A 21,110-nucleotide genomic window follows, 5' to 3' on the forward strand; every position below is an offset into this window, starting at 1 on the left:
TGATGTTCACCTTCATCATCTCCTTCATGACCAATAAAAAACTACTAATAATAGATGTTGAGATTCAAAGATGTGATGAATATGTGAAGTTTGATGTATATATCAATGATCAAGATGAAATTCCGTCCAAGGAAAATCAAGTGAAAACTGAGTATGAGGGTCCTTACGAATACCCAGATGAAATTCACACAAGTTCGTCTACAAATCAAGGGTTAGTTATCACATTATGTACGAACAATGTATCTCAAAACAAAATAGTACATAAGTACTAAAACACAAACGATAGTGTTGGCCGACTATCTAATCATAAGGGCCTTTGAAAGGAGCAAAAGTGTATAAAGGACATTTTAAACAAGCTGCACCTTCAAAACAGAGTATGGAGGTTAAAAAAGGAAGAAACTACACAAATTTGAGGCAAGTATTAGATATGGAGTTCTTCACGAATTCGTTCAGGAAGTATCTCAATAATGCCTCCTACAAAATTTGTTATGCTTTTCCGTGTATTAAGGTCGAAAGAATTTGCCTCCTACAAAAAATAATACCCAGTATAGATTTTTAAAATGAAATATAGTACTTCATATGCAAATATAGAAACAATAATAACCAAGGGACCTCATATTTATTAAAAGATTAAGGCAAAAGCTTTTCAAATTCATCAAACATTGATAAGTAATTAGTTGATGCTACTGTCTATACAAATGATAAAGGTACGAAATAACTACTTGCCTCAACTTTGGAAAGCAAACATGAAGAAATTTCATTAGCATTTTCATCACAACTCCGGAAAGAGACTAGCTTCAATGCAGAAACGGATAATGGCCAATTATCAGAAGGCTTTATAATGGCCTCTAGCCCACCAATGTGACCTATGATTAACTCATCCTTATCAAAATACTCAAATGAATACCTGCAAAGAACTCATAAATAAGAAGCATCCTTTGCAATTTGATGCAAGAAATTTAGGAATGACTTATGATCTGCAAATGTGTAATGTCAAGTTACAAATTTACGAATTTCTTAGTTTTATTTTTACGGCAGAACAAGGTGCAAAGGTTTTTCCCTTCTGCAAATTCATGGAAGGGAATTCAGTAATTCACAGTGTATTTTTTTTATTCTAAGCAATATGTTTAGACTACACAGAACTCATATTTTTTTTGGAATAAAAAAATAGATGGCAAATGTATACTCTTCAAAAACAAAAAAGGCTTTAATAAAAGAAACAACCTCTTTGCATTTACTAGGGCAAGGATGTGCACATACCTCGCTAAGAAGGAAGTCACTAAATGACATTAAGATAATAAAATATTGAAAAAATTACTCAAAATAATCCAACCTTTTACTAATTTTCCTATAATAATCCCTATTTTTGATTATACATGAATAATCCTAACTATGATGGGTGCTTGCTAAGAATACACCAAGGTAATCTCTTAACTATACAATAAGCCATTTTGCATAAAAATAAAAAAAAAGTAAATACAAAATTAAATTATAAAAATATTGAAAAATAAAAAAAAATTTAAAAATAGAAATCAAGTAACTTTATTTTTTGATTTTAACTTTTAGTTATTAATATTTTTGATTTTTGATTTTATTTTTCTTTTTTATTGTAATTAATCTGTAAAAATCGGTCAATAATAATGTTTTTAGGTAAGTGATCCTAAAATTGAGATTATTTATGATTAATCAAAAGTAGAGATTATTGTAGGAAAATCAATAAAAAATAGGTTGAATTATTTTAGGTAATTTTCCTAAAATGTTTAGTAAAGGATTATGTACGAAAAAACACTAGTTCCACATCTATATTCTTTCGTTATATGCTCTTTTCCTTTATCCTCTATTACATTAATTATCTTATCTCAGTTCTCAATCTATTCAAATGTTCCCTATTTTAATCTTTTAATCAATTGTAATTCTCTTATCGTCCACCTATTAGTTGATTGTTCTTCTAGAAAGAATTACAACACAACCAAAAAACTTATTACCGGATAGATCTCATAGTTTAAAAACTAAAACAGCTTCCCAACATAAGCAAAAATTAGTAATCCAAATTAAGAATATGATTTAAACCATGCAATGTGTGATCAGAGACTCCCTTGGCATCCATAATGAACAAAGCAAAAACAAGTTTACAAAACTTCAAGTGACCCAAAAGTAAAGCAAATTTGAAGTATAACGTGTAGTTTGTTTCGGCATAAAGATTGAAACAAAAAGCAATCACTAATTTAATCGATACACCACAATGAATATTATGACGTAATGCAACCAAATATGCAATTAAAACCATTTAAGAGAACCTCACCTTGATTTATTAGCAATTTTCACCATAACATGTCTTACTGTGCACATGACAATTCTATCTTGGACTTTCTGCAAAAACCATCCCAAGGAGGTTCTTGTCTGAGGTAGCAACAACACTGAAAATAGCTTGCTGGCACAAAGACAAACGAAAAGGATCAAACAAAGAAAAAAAAGGTGCTCCTATCTACAAGGCAGAGTATAAAATGGTAGAACTATGAGTTCTTGAAATAATGAAACTAGGCAGAGTGTAAAGTGCTACAAGGCAGAGTATAAAATGATAGAACTAGAAAAGGACAATGGACCATAAACCTGAAGATCTTTGCAGCTTCAACAATTTTTGTTATGAATACGTCATTAGGAAAAATCTGCAGACATTGTTAGATTAAAATAAAAAATCCAGTGCGTCAATTTCAGTCAATTCAACATGTAGACTACAGAGGGGTACAAAAATATAATACTTATAGAATAATGTAAAACAATACCAATATTAGCATGAATGAGTTACAGACAAAGGCGTGAAGCTGTGGCATGAAGAAAGAAAGAAGAAAATACTATGGATGCTAACATTACTTAAAGCAACTAAAATCATTTTCTATCTATATAATTTCTATTTAGACTTAATTCATCACATATACAATTACCATCCTTGTACTGCAGACACAAATTTCAAATACACAGGTCATAATGACATAATATTTCCTTAAGAGATTCATTAAAAAACACATATAATCTAACATCTATAATAAAGCATCCCATTTTCTACTCATAATGGTATTAGGTTCCACCGTTCCAGTCAAAAAAAGGGCCCACAATTGAATCGACATATAAACCATGGAGAACTTGTATACAGGACACCATAGGTAGCTAAAGAAACAAACTAAAAACAAAAAATCTGTGTCGAAGAGTGTCAAGATTAGTCCTTTGTTTGAACTTAAATCCTTTCAGTTATGTTTTAGAGATAGAACAATGTGGCACATCTTTCAAAGGATGCTGATGAGCTATAGTGATAAAAAGTTGTGTATTGGTGATCAGCTTTGAATCACCATTTTCCTAGTGTTTGATTCTCCATAAAATAACCTCACATTTTATCTCAAAAATTCTGACTTAAAAAACTCTATTTCCGAAGATTTGTGGGCCAATATCAGCAAATGCCCAGGAACATGTCACTATGTCATACCAGCACATCATATGCTCCAGCTGCCCCTCAAACCCAGAACATAGGCTGGAAAGGTATTTTAAAGCCAGGAAAAAGTTCATTGCCCCCCTTCCCAAATGGAGTCTCTTTTAATATAAGTACCTACCTCGGATTGTGCTGACAAATTTCTATTTTTCACGTTTCTTTCTGTGAGTTATTAATAATAACACTAATCAGGAAATCTAGATACATTTGAACTTTGAGTTGGCAAATTATCTTGGAAGCTGATTCATCTTTCCTAGCTATCCAAATAAGAGATTCAATTCTAAGTATGCAGGTAAGCCGGGAAGAGGTGTAATCATGTTCATATCATAGTGCACTCGATGCTAACAACCAAGACTGGCACATGCCTTATAGACAAGGATCTTAGTTTTAAAAAGCGTGAGGGGCACCGAGGTGCAAAAGGTCCTTGGAGCCTAGGCGTAAAGCGCAGACCGAAGGCGAGAGCTCTTTGTAAGTGAGCACACTTTTTCGCTAAAAAGCTTTGACATTCATTATCATTGCATAAACACTAGTTTAGCGCACATTGCATCTTGGCGCACCAAGGTGCACGCCTCTTGTAGTGGGCTTTGCCTCACCTAGTCGAGGCATTTGGAGCCTGAGCTCGAGGCGCACTTTTGAAACTAAGACAAGATCTCCCAACATTGTAGTAAATTATTTCACAAGATTTTTCTTCTAATTAATGCATAACAATCATCATAGAGAAGTACGTGCCTAAATAATGGATAGCTAGAGTGTGGTTTCTACAAAGACAATATTTATCAAGTTTAGCACCTAGCCCAAAAAGATATAAAAAATATGTTTCTAATAATCAACAAAGTCTTAATCAGGGATAATAATCTTTTCACTCCAGCAATATCAGATCAATTGGGATTGTAATTATAAAAAGTTTTGTCCAGTTGTACCTCAACATTCTTAAGCTCCATGGTTCCATCTATGAGCTCCATTAACAACTCATGGTTAACTTCAGACAGCTTGATATTATCATCTTCAACACTCAGTTGGCACATGACACCTTCAACAACTGGAATATATGTTCTCAATGACACCCTAATAATATTTCCTTCAAAGTCAATCACCTTCAAACCAGTTACTGCTTCTTCAATGTTTTCTAAAGCCTCAATCCTACAAAATACAAGGAAAGAATTAATCAAAAGGAAATACGAGTACAAAAATGTATCAATCAAAGCAATTCACATATAGCCTTATACCAGAGAACGATTGCTTTATGTTTAGAAATTAAAACTAAGGATAAGTAAAATCGAATAATTACCCATTACCTCTTCAAGTTGAGGTCTAGATTTTGAAAAGACTTTAATGTCCTATCATTCTTCTCAATTTGGTATTTCAGCTTTAAGACCTGGATGACAAGAGAGTATCAAAAACACAGAATAATACATATTGATGGTCACAAATGACAAATTTCACATTGGAGAACAAACGTATCAAATAACAAGATTACACTTCCAGTGCAAGTTACTGAAAAACAACTCGATTGTCCTAAACAAAAATAGTTAACACCATAGAAAAGATGTAATGAGAAAAGTAACCTCAAAGTAGTCATCATGATATGGCTTCACTTCTTGCCTAGAGTTAAAAACATCACCTGTTTCTGCTTGCCCTAGTCCCTGTGTCCAACAAAGTTCCACCTCAATAAGTATATACGCGAAAAAAAGCTAAAAGGGTATGATACTTGTTAAAAAATTATAGAATAGATCAAGAATATTAAAAGGGAAAGTTGTTAAGATAAGTTAGATTGATCCTATAACTCAGGATCCTTACTTGTATAAATATAACCTCTTGTACTTGAATCAAGCAAAAATTAGAAAAACATTTTTCCTGTAAACTTTAATTTTGGATTAACCTTGATTTCATGGTATTAAATCCAAAAGGTATTTATAGCATCTGAAATTCTGGCATTGATATCTACCTTATAATCCTTACTAGAAATGGAAGAACAAACCGACACCAACAGAACAAATCAATTTGAAACCAATCAATTTGAAACGTTGACAATCATACCGTTAACATGTCTAAAAATCTTACCTACAACAATTATACAAAATGGTGTTAACATACATCTAGAAATTAGTGGCAGAGGGAGACTCAATCATATCATCGTTTCTCCTCCAGCCAAAACTAACTTAAAATACAAAAGATGGACCCAAAACGATTCCATTGTCATATCTTCGATTCTTGAAAATATGGAACCAGATCTAGTTTACCAATTTTTAAATTATCTCACAGTCAAAGATTTATAAAAAGGCATTGAATCCTTGTATGGTAGTGGTCATGATGGCCAACAAATTTTAGATCTCATGACTAGAGCCAATTCAATTAAACAAGAAAAAGACACAATCAAAATCTTTTACAAAAAATTAATAATGCTTTGAAAAGAAATAAATCGGAGAGTACCAAATCCTACCAGCTATTCAAATGATATCACAGGTACAGAAGAAGTGAGTATATCAATTCTTGGCAGGTTTAAACGACAACTTTTATAAAGATAGGAGGATCTCATTATTCGAGATACCTTACCAACTGTTGAAAAGGCATACGCCACAATCAGACTGTAGGTGGAACGATGGAAAATAATGGGTTTTGAGAAACAAACACTCCAAGAAGACTTACCTTCCATGGACAACGTATCAATAACAACCAAACATATCATCCCGCCGAGGCGACGATAAAAAGGCCCACCTAAAATGTTCTCACAATGGAGGATCTCGTCATACAAAAGAAAATTGTGCCGTAAAAACAACTTCAAGGGGAGAACAATGGAGAGATGATAACAAAACAAAAGGATAAAAGCTTACATAAGTATCAAATCTCAGGAAGATATAGAAGAAGCCAAGAAAATTGGAAAGGCAGCCATGGCTACAACTCATAACAACAATGATGAACTGAACCCAGGTTTGAGAAAAGGGTTTTTAAACCCTAATTTATTTGAAAAGAAAACGAAAAAAAAAAAAAAAATCTTTACTTATATGTGCAAAATCCAACGAACAACAAAGGGAAACAAAGACCGGAAATTCAGAATACCAAAGGTCCTTTTAAAAGAAAAAACCCCGTTAAAAGAGGAAAGGGAGACAATTGTTCTAGCTCTAGGTATTGGAAATAAAAACTATGGAAAACTCAAAACCAGTGTTTTTATAGAGAAACCAAAGGTTTCTTAAGAAATCTAACTGGGAAAAGATGAGGGTCACAGAGTGACAAATCTTAAACTTGATTGTGAGGCTTGTATTCAAGCAAAAAACAATAAACATGATATTCATCTACTAAAATTCATGCGAGTAAACCTTTCTCTTTGATTCATTCAGATGTTTAGGAACCCACACCAGAAAGTACCTCATATAAATTCTTGTATTATGTGCTTTTTATTGATGATTGCACTAGAATAAGTTGGGTTTACTTAAACAAAAATTTAATATCTGAAATCTTCGTTAATCTTGCAAAAATGGTCCTTACCCAATTTCAAACACAAATTCAAGTTCTTAGATCTGATAATGATGGTGAATATATTAATAATGATATGAAACAATATTTTACACATCATGGTCTCATTTACCAAACAACTTGTATTGATACTCCACAATTAAATGGGGTAGTTGAAAGAAAAAATTATACCTTACTTGAAATAACAAGTGCAATTATGTTTGAATTCATTGTTCAATCTCATCTTTGGCCATAAGCTATAGCCACAGCTAACTACTTAACTAATCGCCTTCCTACAAAAATGTTAAAATAAAAAACACCATTTGATACTCTTATAACATATGTAATCATACCTTCGTCTCATACTTTACCACCACAAATCTTTGGTTTACAGTTTAAGAGCACCTTCGAACAAAAAATCGTAACAAACTTGAACCTAAAGTAGTTGAATGTGTTTTTGTTGGGTATGAGGTAAACCAAAAGGGCTATTGGTGTCTTGACCCTACTAGAAATTGCTTATACACAACTATAGATTGTGAATTCATTGAGACATCCTATTTTTACAGCCATCTTAGATGTCAGGGGATAAATCTTGTGACAATCTTAGTTGGTTGGTCTATCTAGTATTTCTTAACCAAGACTCAAAAGAACAAGAGGGCAAAGAGATCCAACCCTTGTTTAGTATTTCCTTCTCTTTATCCTCTCCTTCAACTGAGGTAACTCAAACTATTATTTCATTCATTGATATTGTTGTGGAGTATAATCATGATTTAAAGGAAGAAACGCATAACAGTGAAGAAATTATTGATGCTCAACACCTACTAGTAGAGAAAATACTACTAGTCCTATAAACTACCAATTACCACCTAGGAGTACAAGGGGAATCTCTCTTAAACATTATGGTACCCAATAAAAAACGTAAATAAAGGGAATCTTTCACAAGGAGCTATGGCATTTAATGTCTAGCAGGGAAGGGAGAAAACCAACGCAAGATGAGATAAATGCTCTGCAGAAGAATCAAACCTGAATTAAGAGCATTTCACTTCATAGAAAAAAACATGTAGGATGTAAATAGGTTTTTACAATAAAATACAAGACATATGGCACAATCTAGAAATATAAAGCTCGTTTAGTTGCAAAGGGTTTCCTCAAACATATGTCATTGACTAAATAGAAACTTCTCTTCTGTTGCAAAAATTGATACAATCAAAGTATTTTTATATGAAGCTGCAAATAAAGATTGATCATTATATTAATTTGATGTCAAGAATGCATTCATTCATGGAGAACTACAAAAAGAAGTTTATATGGAAGCTTCTCCAGGTTTCTCTTAAGATTTTTCTATAGGAGAAGGTTGCAAGCTTGAAAGGAATTTATATGGACTTAAACATTCACCATAAAAGCATGGTTTGGAAAATTTACTTATGCTATGAAAAGATTTGGATACAAGCAAAGTAATTCTGATCATACACATTTTTTAAAGAAAAGGGAGGACTCATCATAGTGAAAATACGATTTCGGTCATAGTCGCGGTAACAGTCGCGAAACGGATTTCACGGCCAATACCGATGATTTTGTGGTTAATGCGGCCTATATTTTGGTCGCGATACGGTGATGCGACCTTGTTTTTACACTATGAGACTCATTACATGTCTTATTATTTATGTAGATAATATGATTATCATTGGTGATGATTGTGCATAAATAAAAAATTTTAAAGAAAAATTGTTTCAAGTATTTCCAAGGGATTGAAGTATTAAAGGTAAAAATTGAGAATTTTTTATTTCTTAAAATACATCCTTGATTTTCTAACTGAAGTAGAAATCATAGAATGCAGACCAGCAGATACTCCAATTGTAGTTAATCATGGCAACAGATCGTAAAAGATATCAAAGTATGGTAGAAAAATTAATTCATCTCTTCTATAAATGTCCTGATATTTCATACCCTATCGTGATTGTGAGTTGGTTTATGCATAACCCACAAGTTCAACATATGGAAGCTGTATTTTGAATCCTGAGATACCTCAAAGGAAGTCTTGGGAAAGGTGTCATGTTTAGAAGAATAATTATCTACAACTTCAAGCATACACAGATGCAAATTGGCTAGAGATAGGGATGGAAGAAAATCTACTTCAGGGTACTTTACCCTTGTTGGAGGAAATTTGATAACTTGGAAAAGAAAAAAGCAAAAAGTTATAGCACAATCCAGTAAGAAATGTCGGGCATTGAAGATCCTATTATCCAACTTGAGGGGAGTGTTAAAAAATAAAGAATAGGACAATAATATTATTAGAGAAAGTTGTTAAGATTAGTTAGATTGATCCAATAATTCAAGACCCTTACTTGTATAAATATAACCTTACTTGAATCAAACTCTAATCTTGGATTAACCTTGATTTCAATACTTTGAGTTGGCATAGCTAGAGATGATAGGGAGTATATACTAAGACCGCTTCAGGAAATATTGCTCATTTCTCAATGATAAATATTAGTATCCTATTGATAAGTGCAATTATTTGCGGTTTTTATATCTTTTTATACTCCTTAATGGTTGTTGTTAGTAATTTCGTGTTAATTTTGAAGATTTATGCTACTTTACCCATTTTGGTTCTTCATATTGATTTTGAGCGGTTTTGATTGTTTTAAGCATAATTCTTATGATTTTAATGATGACGGAGTTTACTTAGATTTTACCACGGTTGAAAATGTTTTATAAAGAAGATAAACAAAAGAGTAGAAAAGTGTTTATATGCAAAAGTTTTGAGGTGAAATTTGATACATATTTACTCTTTTGATCATAACTTTTGATGGAAAGATCATATTAATGCAAGGTTTGCCGCATTGAAACTAGACTTCAAGAGCTTTCCAAAGGTATATTATATGCCCGATTTCGACAACCGAGCGATAAATGACAATCGTTCGAAGTTTGATGCGATTTTCAGCACGGTAAAGACGACTTGGCTTCACTTTTTTGGACAAAAACGCCGAGTCGGCGTTTGTTACTGGAAAATGCAGTTTTTGGTCAGTGACTGAAGCCGACTCGCTTCAAATGGAAGGAGAGAAAGTTGAGTCGACATTATATACTGGAATTCTGTGTCGTCAACTTTCCATTACCTTTATTATTATATTATTTTAATTTATCTTTATTTGATTAAGCTTATTAGGTTAAATACAGTTATTTTAGGGAGGATTGTTCCCCAAGTAAACGAATAGTATAGATAGGCATTAGGATTTTATTAATTATGGCTTCGTTTTAGTTTTTTTTTTAGTTTTTAGTTCTTAAGTTATTTTTCTCTCAATTTTTATTTTCCTTGCTAATTTCAATCCCTTATGCAATTTAAACTTCAGTTTCAATTCAATTTGTAAGTTTCTTTTATCTTGTTCTTTATTTATTTATTTAATTGTCTTCCTTATTTATTTCTATTATGTCTAGTATTATGATTAGGGTTTTATTTATTGTTTTTATGTTATTCTCCATGACTAGTGAGTATATTTCTTGTTCTAGGATTAGAGTTTGATCTTAGATTCAAAGTATGAGCTAATGTTATTAAAAGTGTCTATAAAATTAGAGTTTGATGATTAAATTGGGCTAATAATCTTAAATTAAATATGCTTTGTTAGACTAATCAAAAGAACGAGCGTGTGAGATTAGGAATAACTTTGATTTAGGGTAAATTTTAGTTAAATTCTTATTAATTCAGTCAATAGAATGAGTATGTGAGATGTGAATTAATAGAGACTAAATCTAATAATTAATCAAAATAGCAAGAAACTTGAGATTAACAAGATCACTTTTAATCATATTTCATTATCATATTTGAGTTTTCATTAACAAGATCACTTTGGTTGTGTTCATACGAGGATTTAAGTGATTTCCGACATCCTAGAGTCTTTTATTTATAAATTAAATCCCGAATTGTTGATTTTAATTTATTTCATTATCATATTTGAGTCCTTTAATTATTGTTAGCAACATTAGAATAGATTTAATATCAACCATATTTGCTTGCTTCGTATCCCGTGATTATAAATTAGACAAATTAATTAAATCGCTTACTTGAGTTTAGGACAAAAACAGAGCTCAAACCAGACAACTGACCTCCAATTCAGCCTTCTCCACAACATTGCGCAATGACTCAAGATTAGCTTCCAAATGACAAGAACCTGGATTTCCAAGGCAGCTTATTTAGCATGTATCGTATCTTTAAAGAACATCAGGGAAAGAAAAAGGTTATGAATTTACACCTTCAACATACAATTTTCTAAGACTATCAATTTCATCAGATAGGGAAGCAGTTTCAGCCTCCGTCTTCCTCATCTCATCTCTCAAACGATCTATGTATGCATCTACAAGCATGATCCCGTTGTTTGTCATATAACAACGCTCAGAAATATATTGAACACTAGTTCTATAGTCATAAATTGAAGAAATATAATTTAAAGCCCTTACCTCAGATAATTTGACCATAACTTAAAAGGTACTAATTTTTTAAAAAAATAATGAAAGTAAAACTTATTGTTTACCTAGGTCTTGATCATTAAAAGATGCAACATCTGAGTGATGAGCAACAATTTGGTTAAAATCGGTCTGCAAAATTAGAAATATATTAAAAAAAAAGGAAAAGGCATCGAACAAAAAAGAGGGATAATTTAAAGAGTGTACCTGTATAGCTTGAAAGCAATCTTGAAGCAACTTGTGTTCATCGGCGGAATTGGCACGAGAATTGGTGAGAAAGTTGGAAATATCGCAAATTCGACTATGAAAAATAAAACACATACTATGAAATTGGAAATGAGAGAAAAAAAAAAGAAGAAGAAGAAGAAATGGCTAGGGAGAAAGAGTACCTGCGAAGATCCATTTTCAAACTTGAGAAAGACTAATTTGTCTCCCGCCGCTAAGGATTGCTTTTAATTTTCAAACTTGACGGTTCACAACGCCCACACAGCAAACCCGTTTCATTCAGTCCCCTCATTTAACGACTAGCGACCTATAGTATTCGATATAAGAGTTTGCCGCTGTTATTAATTTAATGAGGCTAAAAATATAAATGTAATTGTTCAGTAAAACAGCATGTTAAATATTATTTTGGTCTAATTTGGTTCACTAAAAAAATAAATAATCAATAAAAATCATTTACAATAAGTAAAATTAGTTTTGATCAGTACAACTCAATTATAATTTATAACTAAATCAATTATAATTAGTAAAAATCAGTTACAACAAATAAAAATCAATTTTAATCAGTAAAAATCAGTTTTAATTAGAAAAAATCAGTTCATCAAAACAGGGCTTTAGTGATATTGGTTGCTATTTTCAAAACATTTCAACTTACAACTTAATGCATTACAAAATCAAAAGTACTTATTCAAGATTTTTTAGAAATTCGTACAATGCACGAACTTGTAAGTGTTAAGATATGGACGTATTACGATCATATAATGATGATATAATTATATATTATCATTATAAAGTTAAAATTTTCACATTTAAATTTCATAATCAATATAATTATAACAATTTGATAATATATATATTTTTTCCACTTCCCTTTAAAATATATTTCTCTGTGTGGCAAAAAAAACGTGTGTTTTAAAAGAAAATTTATGGATAGTTAATAAAAAATAAAGAGAGAAAATAAATTGTGTTGAAGAAATTAAGAGATTTAATATGCACGGTTGAGATAAAAAAAGTAATGTGTCATTATCCAAAAATAAAAATAATACACATTGAGTATGATAGTAATTGATGTAAAATAAATAAGACAAAAAAAGTATATTTTTCTCTTTTTTTCATTTTTCCTCCTCTTCCTTGATTAAAACAAAATATATACTTGAGAATAATTTTCTCATGTTTCATAAGTTTTATATTAAGATGTATATACAAAAAATCTCTTAAAAGTTTCAAAGTTTATAATAGGTAACTCTATTAATTACAATTTAATTTTGACATTTTTAGTTCTATTTACACTGCTCTAGTTCTCTGTTAAGTTTTTTTACTGTTAAAATATTTTTCTTAGCAAATATTGGGGAGCTTTTGTGTAACACCCCTGAATTTTCGACCCTCTATACGGAACCAAAACCGCAAGAAAACAGAGGAAATTCGAATGTTACATTAAAAATAAAATAAAATATAAAATGAATAAAGAAATAAAATGGTTAAAGTTTGATTGATTTAATTAAAGGGATTAAAAAACTCCAAACAAGATTGTGCAGGAATTTCGACAGCATCTCCCCTAAAATTTGACCACTATAAAAAGACGACGATCAATAAAACATAAAAGAAAAGAGGCATCATCGGCCTTGTAACAAAATATCACGGCGAAATGATCATCGCGTAATCTTCGGTCGACATGCTAAGCATGGATCGTGATTCTAATGTAAACGCTTGAATTTGAAGAAAGATACGAGAATGATAAACCATTTAAACATACAAACCACAAAAAACAACACAGCGAATATAACTTATACAAAGGAGGACATGTGCCTCAAAATCAAGACATAATCAACTTAATTAAAAAGAAACTATACGTAGGCAATAAGATTATTGTACTCTTCAAGATTCTCACTCATTTCCCCCGTGTGTAATGCAAAAGAAGCTCCTATACCTGTTATGTCAAACTATGATCCTCCTGTTGCTCAACATAATGACCATCGCCAAATGTATCATAGCAGGAACATCATAGAGAGTCATGAACAAACAACAACAAACAGATATACGTCAGTAATCAATGAACTTATAACAATTAGATTCATAAAACAAGGAGATAGACGACGACATAGCACAACAATAACGAAGCTACTTATCTGTCTAAACACTTATAATTACTAAACACTTATATTTACTCATGATTTCTCTTTCAACTACTAATCCCTCGAAGTATATTCAAAAGTAGTGGATTTTTTTTCTATTCATGGCAGTGACACAGCCAAGGGCGTTATCGACCACCCGGTGCCCATGGCAAAGTATGAGCTCATATTGGGGTTTGCAAGGCCTGCATGGTAACACCTCGGTCAAGGGGCGGTATCGGCCGCCCGACGCCCAATGACAAAAGTATCCCGTCAGATCTCACCTAGGGGACTACTAAATCAACTGGACATAAATCCAGTTGAGTCACGCCAACTAATCAAAATCAAAGCTCAATAACTAGGGAATCAATTCGATACCACAAGCAACCATAGTGCGTTCTCTACTATTTAGGAATTTGTTCTCATAGTCTCCTAGTGCTTTCATTCTACTTGCCTATACCACTATTATGACTATTCGATAGCATAGTTTACTTTTCAGCGCTCTATAATTTCTAATACGATGCATATAATCACGAAATATTGATAATACTTTGAAACAATGAATACGATAGTTAATTACTGCTTTTACGTACCTGCAAGCGTCACTGCACGACTACATGTTACAAAAGTCACCCAACTAAGGTTCTACTTTTCTCTTATAAACTGGGAACCTATACAAGTTAGGAATAAAACTAATAAGTTCCCTTAACTACTTTGTCATACCAACTAAAAGCCAAAGTAACCACTATCATTCATTCACGACAAGTTTTCAATTACTTCTAGCCTGTAAGCAACTCATTCAACACCAATCATAATCGTTAGTTCAACAATAACACAAGTCTTTCCATCGACAAAAGAATAAAAGGATTATGTAAACCGTTTCCTTACATCAACTAACTTTGAGTTATAACGATTCACATTATCTTAAAAGTAAAACAACAATTCACACTTAAGTCTCGCAATGTTAAATATAACACTAATATGACATGATGAAAATTCTTAAAGTAGTTGGATTGCGACATCTTTCGCTACATTCTCCAAAGCTAGAAAGACTACAATCAAGCATCACCGCAAGTAACTTAACAACCTTCTATAATAAGTTGATATTATTCTCGTGGCCTTACTAAAATTTTGTATTTATAAATTCAATGACGACCTACTAAGAGTAATAGTAATCCACAACAATCAAGTCACAACAAGTAGCATCTATTACTCCCAATTTGACCACCAAAATCATAACTATAGTCAAGTTTAATCAAAATCATTACTAATTATCACAACAATAATTAACCAAGTCTTGAAATAACTCATGTTATTCAATTAATCATAACACCACATCAAAGTAGCATACAACGCACACACTACTAGTAATCTCAAATCAAACCCTAATTATTTCATGCTCTAAGAACAACACCATTTCTATTACCCATGATACAATTAAACCAAATTAATACACAATCAACACACAACCCATAATTTCTAATCACACTTCAAACCCTAAATCATAAATATGTTCAATTCATCCATCAAACTCTTACCCACAAAAAGATTCAATGAAAATAATACAAAAATCAATACTAAAATCATAAACTTGATAACAATTTCAATTAAAAACAAGAGAAAATCAATTAGGGAAGAGGACATGGCTTACTTAGGTGAACAAGAGAAAGGGGTGGAGAGAAGAGTGGTTAGTGTGGTGGTGGATGGAGTCACGGCTCAGGGCTGCTGCTATCACAGCCGGTAGTTTCTGGCCGCAGGGAGAGAAGCGGTTGCTGGTGGTGGAAGGGTCGACGGCTGTTCACTGTGGTGTGGCTGCCGGTTGCGAAAAAACGCAGCGCAGCTGCTGTGGTGAGGGTCGAGATCCAAGGCCAGGGGTTGGGGAATCTTGTAGGAGGTGCCGTGCAACTGATCGGTAGTTACAAGGGGCGGCACAACAGCCAGCCCTGGCGGCACAGTAGAGGGAGAAGGGAAGGAAGGAGGGAAAGAAAGAAGGAAAAGGAAAGGGGAAGAGAGGCGTGTGAATCGAGGGTGGGAGGGAGCCCTAACTCATTCCATTTATTTTATTTATTTACTTATTTATTTATCTATATTCATCTTCTTGTGAGAAATCTTTATGTGCTCACAAATTTAATAAAATAATTATTTTGATTCTAACCTCTTTATTTTAGTAATCGCAGATCTATATATATATATATTTTTTTTTTCTAATATAATTATGTTAATATTTAAATTCGTGTATGAAAGAAATTTATTAAAACTAATTCAAAAATTATTTTATATAATTATAAAATCTCCAAAAGTTATTAAAACATTAAATAATGACGTCATAAAAATCTCGAGGTGCTATATTCTGTTTGTTTTTTACCTTATGTTTGTTGAATAAGGTTTTGCTATTATATTTTAATCAATTTATCAATGTAGAAATTTAATAAACTTATACTGTTATGCAATAAAATAAATCAACTTTACCTTATTTAGTCCAATAAATATAACAATAAAAATACTAATTTGATTATTCCATATGGCAAACATTTGTGAGGATGACACATAAAAAATTTCAATTCTTTTAGTTAATTGCGTGATTATTTTGTTGAATAAGATTTTGCTATTATATTTCAATCAATCTATCAATGTAGAAATTTAATAAACTACATTGTCATCTAATAGAATAAAATCTACTATACCTTATTTAGTCCAATAAATATAGCAATAAATATAATTTGATTATTCCATATGATAAATATTTGTGAGGATAACACATGGAATTTTCCATCCTTTTAGTTAATTGTATGATGGTTACCACAACTGCTACTTTACCGAATAATATTATTACACAACTAACTAGACATCTAAATATCTAATCATCATAGCAATCTTATAATTAAACAACCACTTTGCCGGGCGGCCCATATACAATGAAAATTGAGGAGCTTTACTCATTTGCCACGTGTTACCTTTAAATTAATTTCAAAAAAATTATTTCCCTTTTTGCTTCTATGTGAATGTATTTTTATTTCCCCAATTTTAATTGTTCAATTATTATCTACGCTAGAGTCTTCCTCTATTGCATAAATTAATTACATAACTAAAATTTAGCACATAGACGTGCAAATTTGTTCTTTTTGACTACTTAGTTATGTACTTAACACGAGAATGAACATAAATGCTGATTTTTAAGCTATAATTAAATTCTTATAAAATAATCTGTACGCTTCCACATATAAATAATATAGTCTAAAAACTTTCCTCGGAAGGTACAATACTACTGATTATCAGGTATTATCATTTCTTATTTAAAAAATATCATCTTTTAAGCATATTTTGGTTATTAGGTACTATCATTCCTCATTTTAAAAAAGGTATCATCTTCCCAATCAATTTAGTCATATTCATTCCTCATTTTCACCTTTCAAATATATAATATTTCAATTCTTCAATATATTTTCAACGACTTTACGGGATGTGAACAAAATTAAAAATTTCACGTAGCATCCTCATAAAGCCTCGCTAAATGGAAGGATTTTATTGATGGTTGACTTACATGGGAAATAAAATTAGTATAGAAGCAAATTAAAGTCATAATATAAAATATATGTAATGTGATAACCTACACAAAGCCATCTCAAAGAAAAAACCACTGCGAAAAAGAAATAAAATAAATAAATTTATAAAATGGTGGTTTAATTTTGAGAAATATGGTTGTGACTTGTATGCTAATAAGTATTACAGGTGTAAAATTTTCTCAAGAGACTCAAAATAGAATGAGAACATTCTTCCTAATTCTAATGTGATATAGATCTTGATCCAATCCTAAATGTTTTCCAAAATCTCTTTTCTCTCTCCATCAACATTTGGAGCATCAAATGTGGCATCAAGAAGACATTGATAGGTAATTTTATTAGTTTTAATTCATCTATGATCTGGTTTTTCTTCCATAAATTTCTCTTTGATTTTCAAGCTATTTTCATTTGCCTATTTCCATTGGTTGTTTTTCTGAAACAAAATCATCAAATATCATTTAAATTATTGACTCTGTACAGGTTAAAAGATAAATTACCAAGAAAATTCCATAATGATTATGATATACAAAGGAAAGAATTCATCGTATCATGCTACTAGCTTGTAACCTTTTTTTCATATGGTTGTTGGATAATAAACTATTTTTTTCTTAATGAATTAATATTAATTTATTTGATACTCCTATTAGAGATAAACATAATAGGGCTATTATTATACAACTTTCCTTATGAATTTTAATGTTCATGACATAACAGTAATAGTTTAGATATGAATTATATTAAAAAAAAATAAACAAAAAACTCTCACATTTAAGACACAAGTGTTACAAGTATTAATACATAGAGGGAGTATTGTCGAATTATTTCTTGTAAAGATATTGCCTATTTTCAATTTAATGTTAATTTTGACATAAATTGTTAGAGCTTACCTTATCTAGCTATATTTGAAATTATTGACCTTTGAAAGGAATTGTATACTTTTTATATTTTTCATAGAACTAATGATTTATGAATATAATAGACACTACAACAAAAGTTCAACAACAATAACATTGCATTATCCTAATACTTTTGACTTAATGGATGATTATGATGTACGTTTAAAAGATTATTTAAATTTACTTTGTCATTTATGCAAATGACTTTTTGATAGTTTGAGTATAATATGAAGATGTTTATTAAAATTTATTTATTGACTTATTTATTAGAAAAAAAAAGTGGTTAAAAAAAGCAAAAACCAAAACCAATGAAAAAAAATCTTTTAGTGTTGGCTAAAATGACATTCACAGAGCATTGGTTGAGTAAAACACATTAATGAGTTTTTAGTAATTATTGATGCAGATATATCAATAAAGATAACATTCAATTTGAAACATCTCAATTATTCTTAGGGAAAAAGGGAAGCAACTAGAGATAAAGCAAAAAGGAAATGAAATGAAAGAGTAGATCATTGAACATAAGAAAAAAAAAATGGTTAGTGACGGCACAAATTGTAATGATGCCATCTCACATGTTGCTACATCTGTTATTTGTTTCATCTCTTTGTTGGGTATTTGCCATGGAGTGCATATACTCTTGAAGCCTCTTTCTCAACCTAGAATCATCTCTGAAATCATTGTAAGTTTTCTTCCCCTTCATTTTTATATGTATGTATTGTCGTTTTAAATACAACAACTATTTTCAATTCTTTTTGTTTGCTCATATTTGACTTTTAAAGTCAAACTATAAATAATTTTATTGCTAATATCTTAAGAGTTACTCCATCATAATGTGTATCCTGAAAGATGTTGTGCATAAAAAGTGAACATTAAGTACAACCTGTCTCCTAAGAGACAGGCCCAGCCCAGTAAACTTTAATGTCCACTTACTGTATCCTTAATGCCTACTAATATTATTCTTAATGCCTACTTACAATATACTTAATGCCTACTGAAAAAATACTTAAAATGCTTACTTATAATATTCTTAATGCCTATTAAGAAACTTAGCCTACTAGCCTACTTACCATACCCTTAATGCCTACTTACAATATCTTTAATGCCTACTTACAATATACTTAAGTACTTAATTACTTACAATATTCTTAATGTCTACTTACAATATTCTTAATGCTTACCGAAAAACTTATTCTATATTTTCCTTTTTGGATCAGTTTAATTAGAAATGGTCTCTCAAAGAGAAGAGTTTGTGTATTAAGTATGAATAGAAGTTAGTAGTACCCATAACAATATTAATAAATGTGGAAGAGTTAGTGTATTAGATAGCCTTAAATGTCATTATGTGGCTTCTCTTTACGTACCTTGTTCTTTAAAGGGGTATATAAAAGTTATGTACCAGATAAAAAACCAAACCTCTACTATGGGCCATTTAATATGGGAAAATTTGACATTATTATTTAACCTTTCATTCGTAATAATCTAATCTTTGAATTTTTTTTTTTATTAAATCTAACCTTGGCTCTTAGTTTGTTAAAATACCCTTTTATTTTCTAATAGTCCAACATTTGCCCTTAATTTGGTATCATCATACCCTATTAGTATGTCAATAGCAAGCTAAGAGCAAAGGTTGAATTATTAAAAATAATCTAAAAGAGGGATTATTTACGGCGGATGGAAAGGTTGGATTATTCATGGTCAAATCACTTAAATGTTGCTGAAGATAATGTGCATAGAAAATGTATGTAAATGTAATATGCATAGGAATTATTCATATTGTCTTTATATCATTTGGCAAAACTATCACAAGTATGCAATAAGTCTTGCATATCAGCATATGCTAACTCTCATCTACAATGATGATTAGCTATTGGTGTAAACATATACTTGCTTCATCCTGTAAAATGCAGGTGGGTTTATTTTTAGGAAACTTGCCCTTTGTGAGATCAGGGATACTGCATATAAAGAGTGACAATAATGGTCTACAGAACATGAAATTCTTAACAGATTTCGGGATGACACTATATATGTTTGCATTAGGTCTTGAGATGGATCCCCTGGTGCTTTTCCGTATACCTAAAAGAGAAGCTATAGTTGCATATACTGGAATGTTTTTCACATTTGTTTTAACAAGTTGCACAGCTTCTTTCTTACGCTATGGGATGCACCCAAACATCAAGTTTGACTTGGCTTTCTCAATAATCTTGTCGAGTACTGGTTCGACTTTGTTAACTCGAGTGCTAACAGACCTAAAGATCGGGAAATCTGACATTGGCAAATTTGCAATCTCGGCAGCTGTGTACTCTGAGTTGGTAACTATATTGATAGTGTGCATTGGATACATCATTTTTCAACCAGAGAGTAATTTTCAGGTGCGTCACAGAACACCTGACCAGCATGAATATTTCAAAGGGCACGGTGTTATCCCTCTTGGTGTGGCATTGGTGGTGCAAATCATCTTAACACTGGTGGCAGGACCTATAATATTGAGTTGGGTCAATAGCGCAAATCCTCATGGAAAGACCTTTAAAGGCTCACATTTAGTGCTCTCAGTTGCATTTACAGTGAGTATCGGATGCATTTCTCCCCTTATGGGATTTAGCCCTGTGCTTAGCGCATTTGTTACTGGGGTTTTCTTACCTCGAGAAGGGAGAGTTTCACAGTTTGTTGTCAATAAAGTTAATTACTTCTTGACCTTTGTTTTTTATCCATACTTTGCCTTTTGGGTAGGGTTGGAAGCACAATTTGGTCGATTTGAGTTTAAGACGCTTGGTTCTTGGGCAAGGTTGTTTGGTCTTTTTGCTGTTGGAACGGTCGGAAAGATCATTGGAGCCCTTATATCAGGGTTAATTTTTAAATTTCAGTGGAGTGATTCCATAATTCTTGCACTGCTTTTAAACGTTAAAGGCCAGTTACACATATACCTGACCATCATCGC

General features: G+C 31.6%; 2 protein-coding genes across 5 annotated transcripts in view; one reads left to right on the top strand and one right to left on the bottom strand.

The window, feature by feature from the left end:
- Window positions 1-197: 197 nt before the first annotated feature.
- LOC130808421 (uncharacterized) lies at window positions 198-15,760 on the bottom strand. Of its 4 annotated transcripts, none has more exons than XM_057673901.1 (15): window positions 15,371-15,760; window positions 14,313-14,390; window positions 13,539-13,562; window positions 11,779-11,921; window positions 11,597-11,690; window positions 11,458-11,521; window positions 11,179-11,280; window positions 11,033-11,097; window positions 5,047-5,124; window positions 4,777-4,856; window positions 4,402-4,621; window positions 2,611-2,666; window positions 2,303-2,431; window positions 727-907; window positions 198-526 (listed from the first exon to the last, which is right to left on the bottom strand). In XM_057673901.1, exons 4-15 carry the CDS (start codon window positions 11,790-11,792, stop codon window positions 422-424), a joined length of 1,188 nt encoding a protein of 395 aa, XP_057529884.1. In that variant the 5' UTR covers window positions 11,793-11,921; window positions 13,539-13,562; window positions 14,313-14,390; window positions 15,371-15,760; the 3' UTR covers window positions 198-421. The 4 variants fall into 4 exon arrangements, with proteins under 4 accessions (XP_057529884.1, XP_057529879.1, XP_057529893.1 ...); XM_057673896.1 differs by having other exon boundaries at window positions 13,462-13,562; XM_057673910.1 differs by lacking the exons at window positions 14,313-14,390; window positions 15,371-15,760 and having other exon boundaries at window positions 13,539-14,306.
- Window positions 15,761-17,392: 1,632 nt separating this feature from the next.
- LOC130828276 (cation/H(+) antiporter 28) overlaps window positions 17,393-21,110 on the top strand; it is a 5,411-nt gene continuing 1,693 nt past the window's right edge. Inside the window, exons 1-3 of the mRNA XM_057694152.1 lie at window positions 17,393-17,608; window positions 18,629-18,854; window positions 20,083-21,110. The exon at window positions 20,083-21,110 is cut by the window's right edge and continues 7 nt beyond it. Coding sequence (XP_057550135.1) covers window positions 18,708-18,854; window positions 20,083-21,110 — 1,175 coding nt within the window. The 5' untranslated portion in view covers window positions 17,393-17,608; window positions 18,629-18,707. The remainder of the gene's footprint in view (window positions 17,609-18,628; window positions 18,855-20,082) is intronic.

This window comes from Amaranthus tricolor, chromosome 1 (genome assembly GCF_026212465.1).
Source record: "Amaranthus tricolor cultivar Red isolate AtriRed21 chromosome 1, ASM2621246v1, whole genome shotgun sequence".
Taxonomy (NCBI): Eukaryota; Viridiplantae; Streptophyta; class Magnoliopsida; order Caryophyllales; family Amaranthaceae; genus Amaranthus; species Amaranthus tricolor.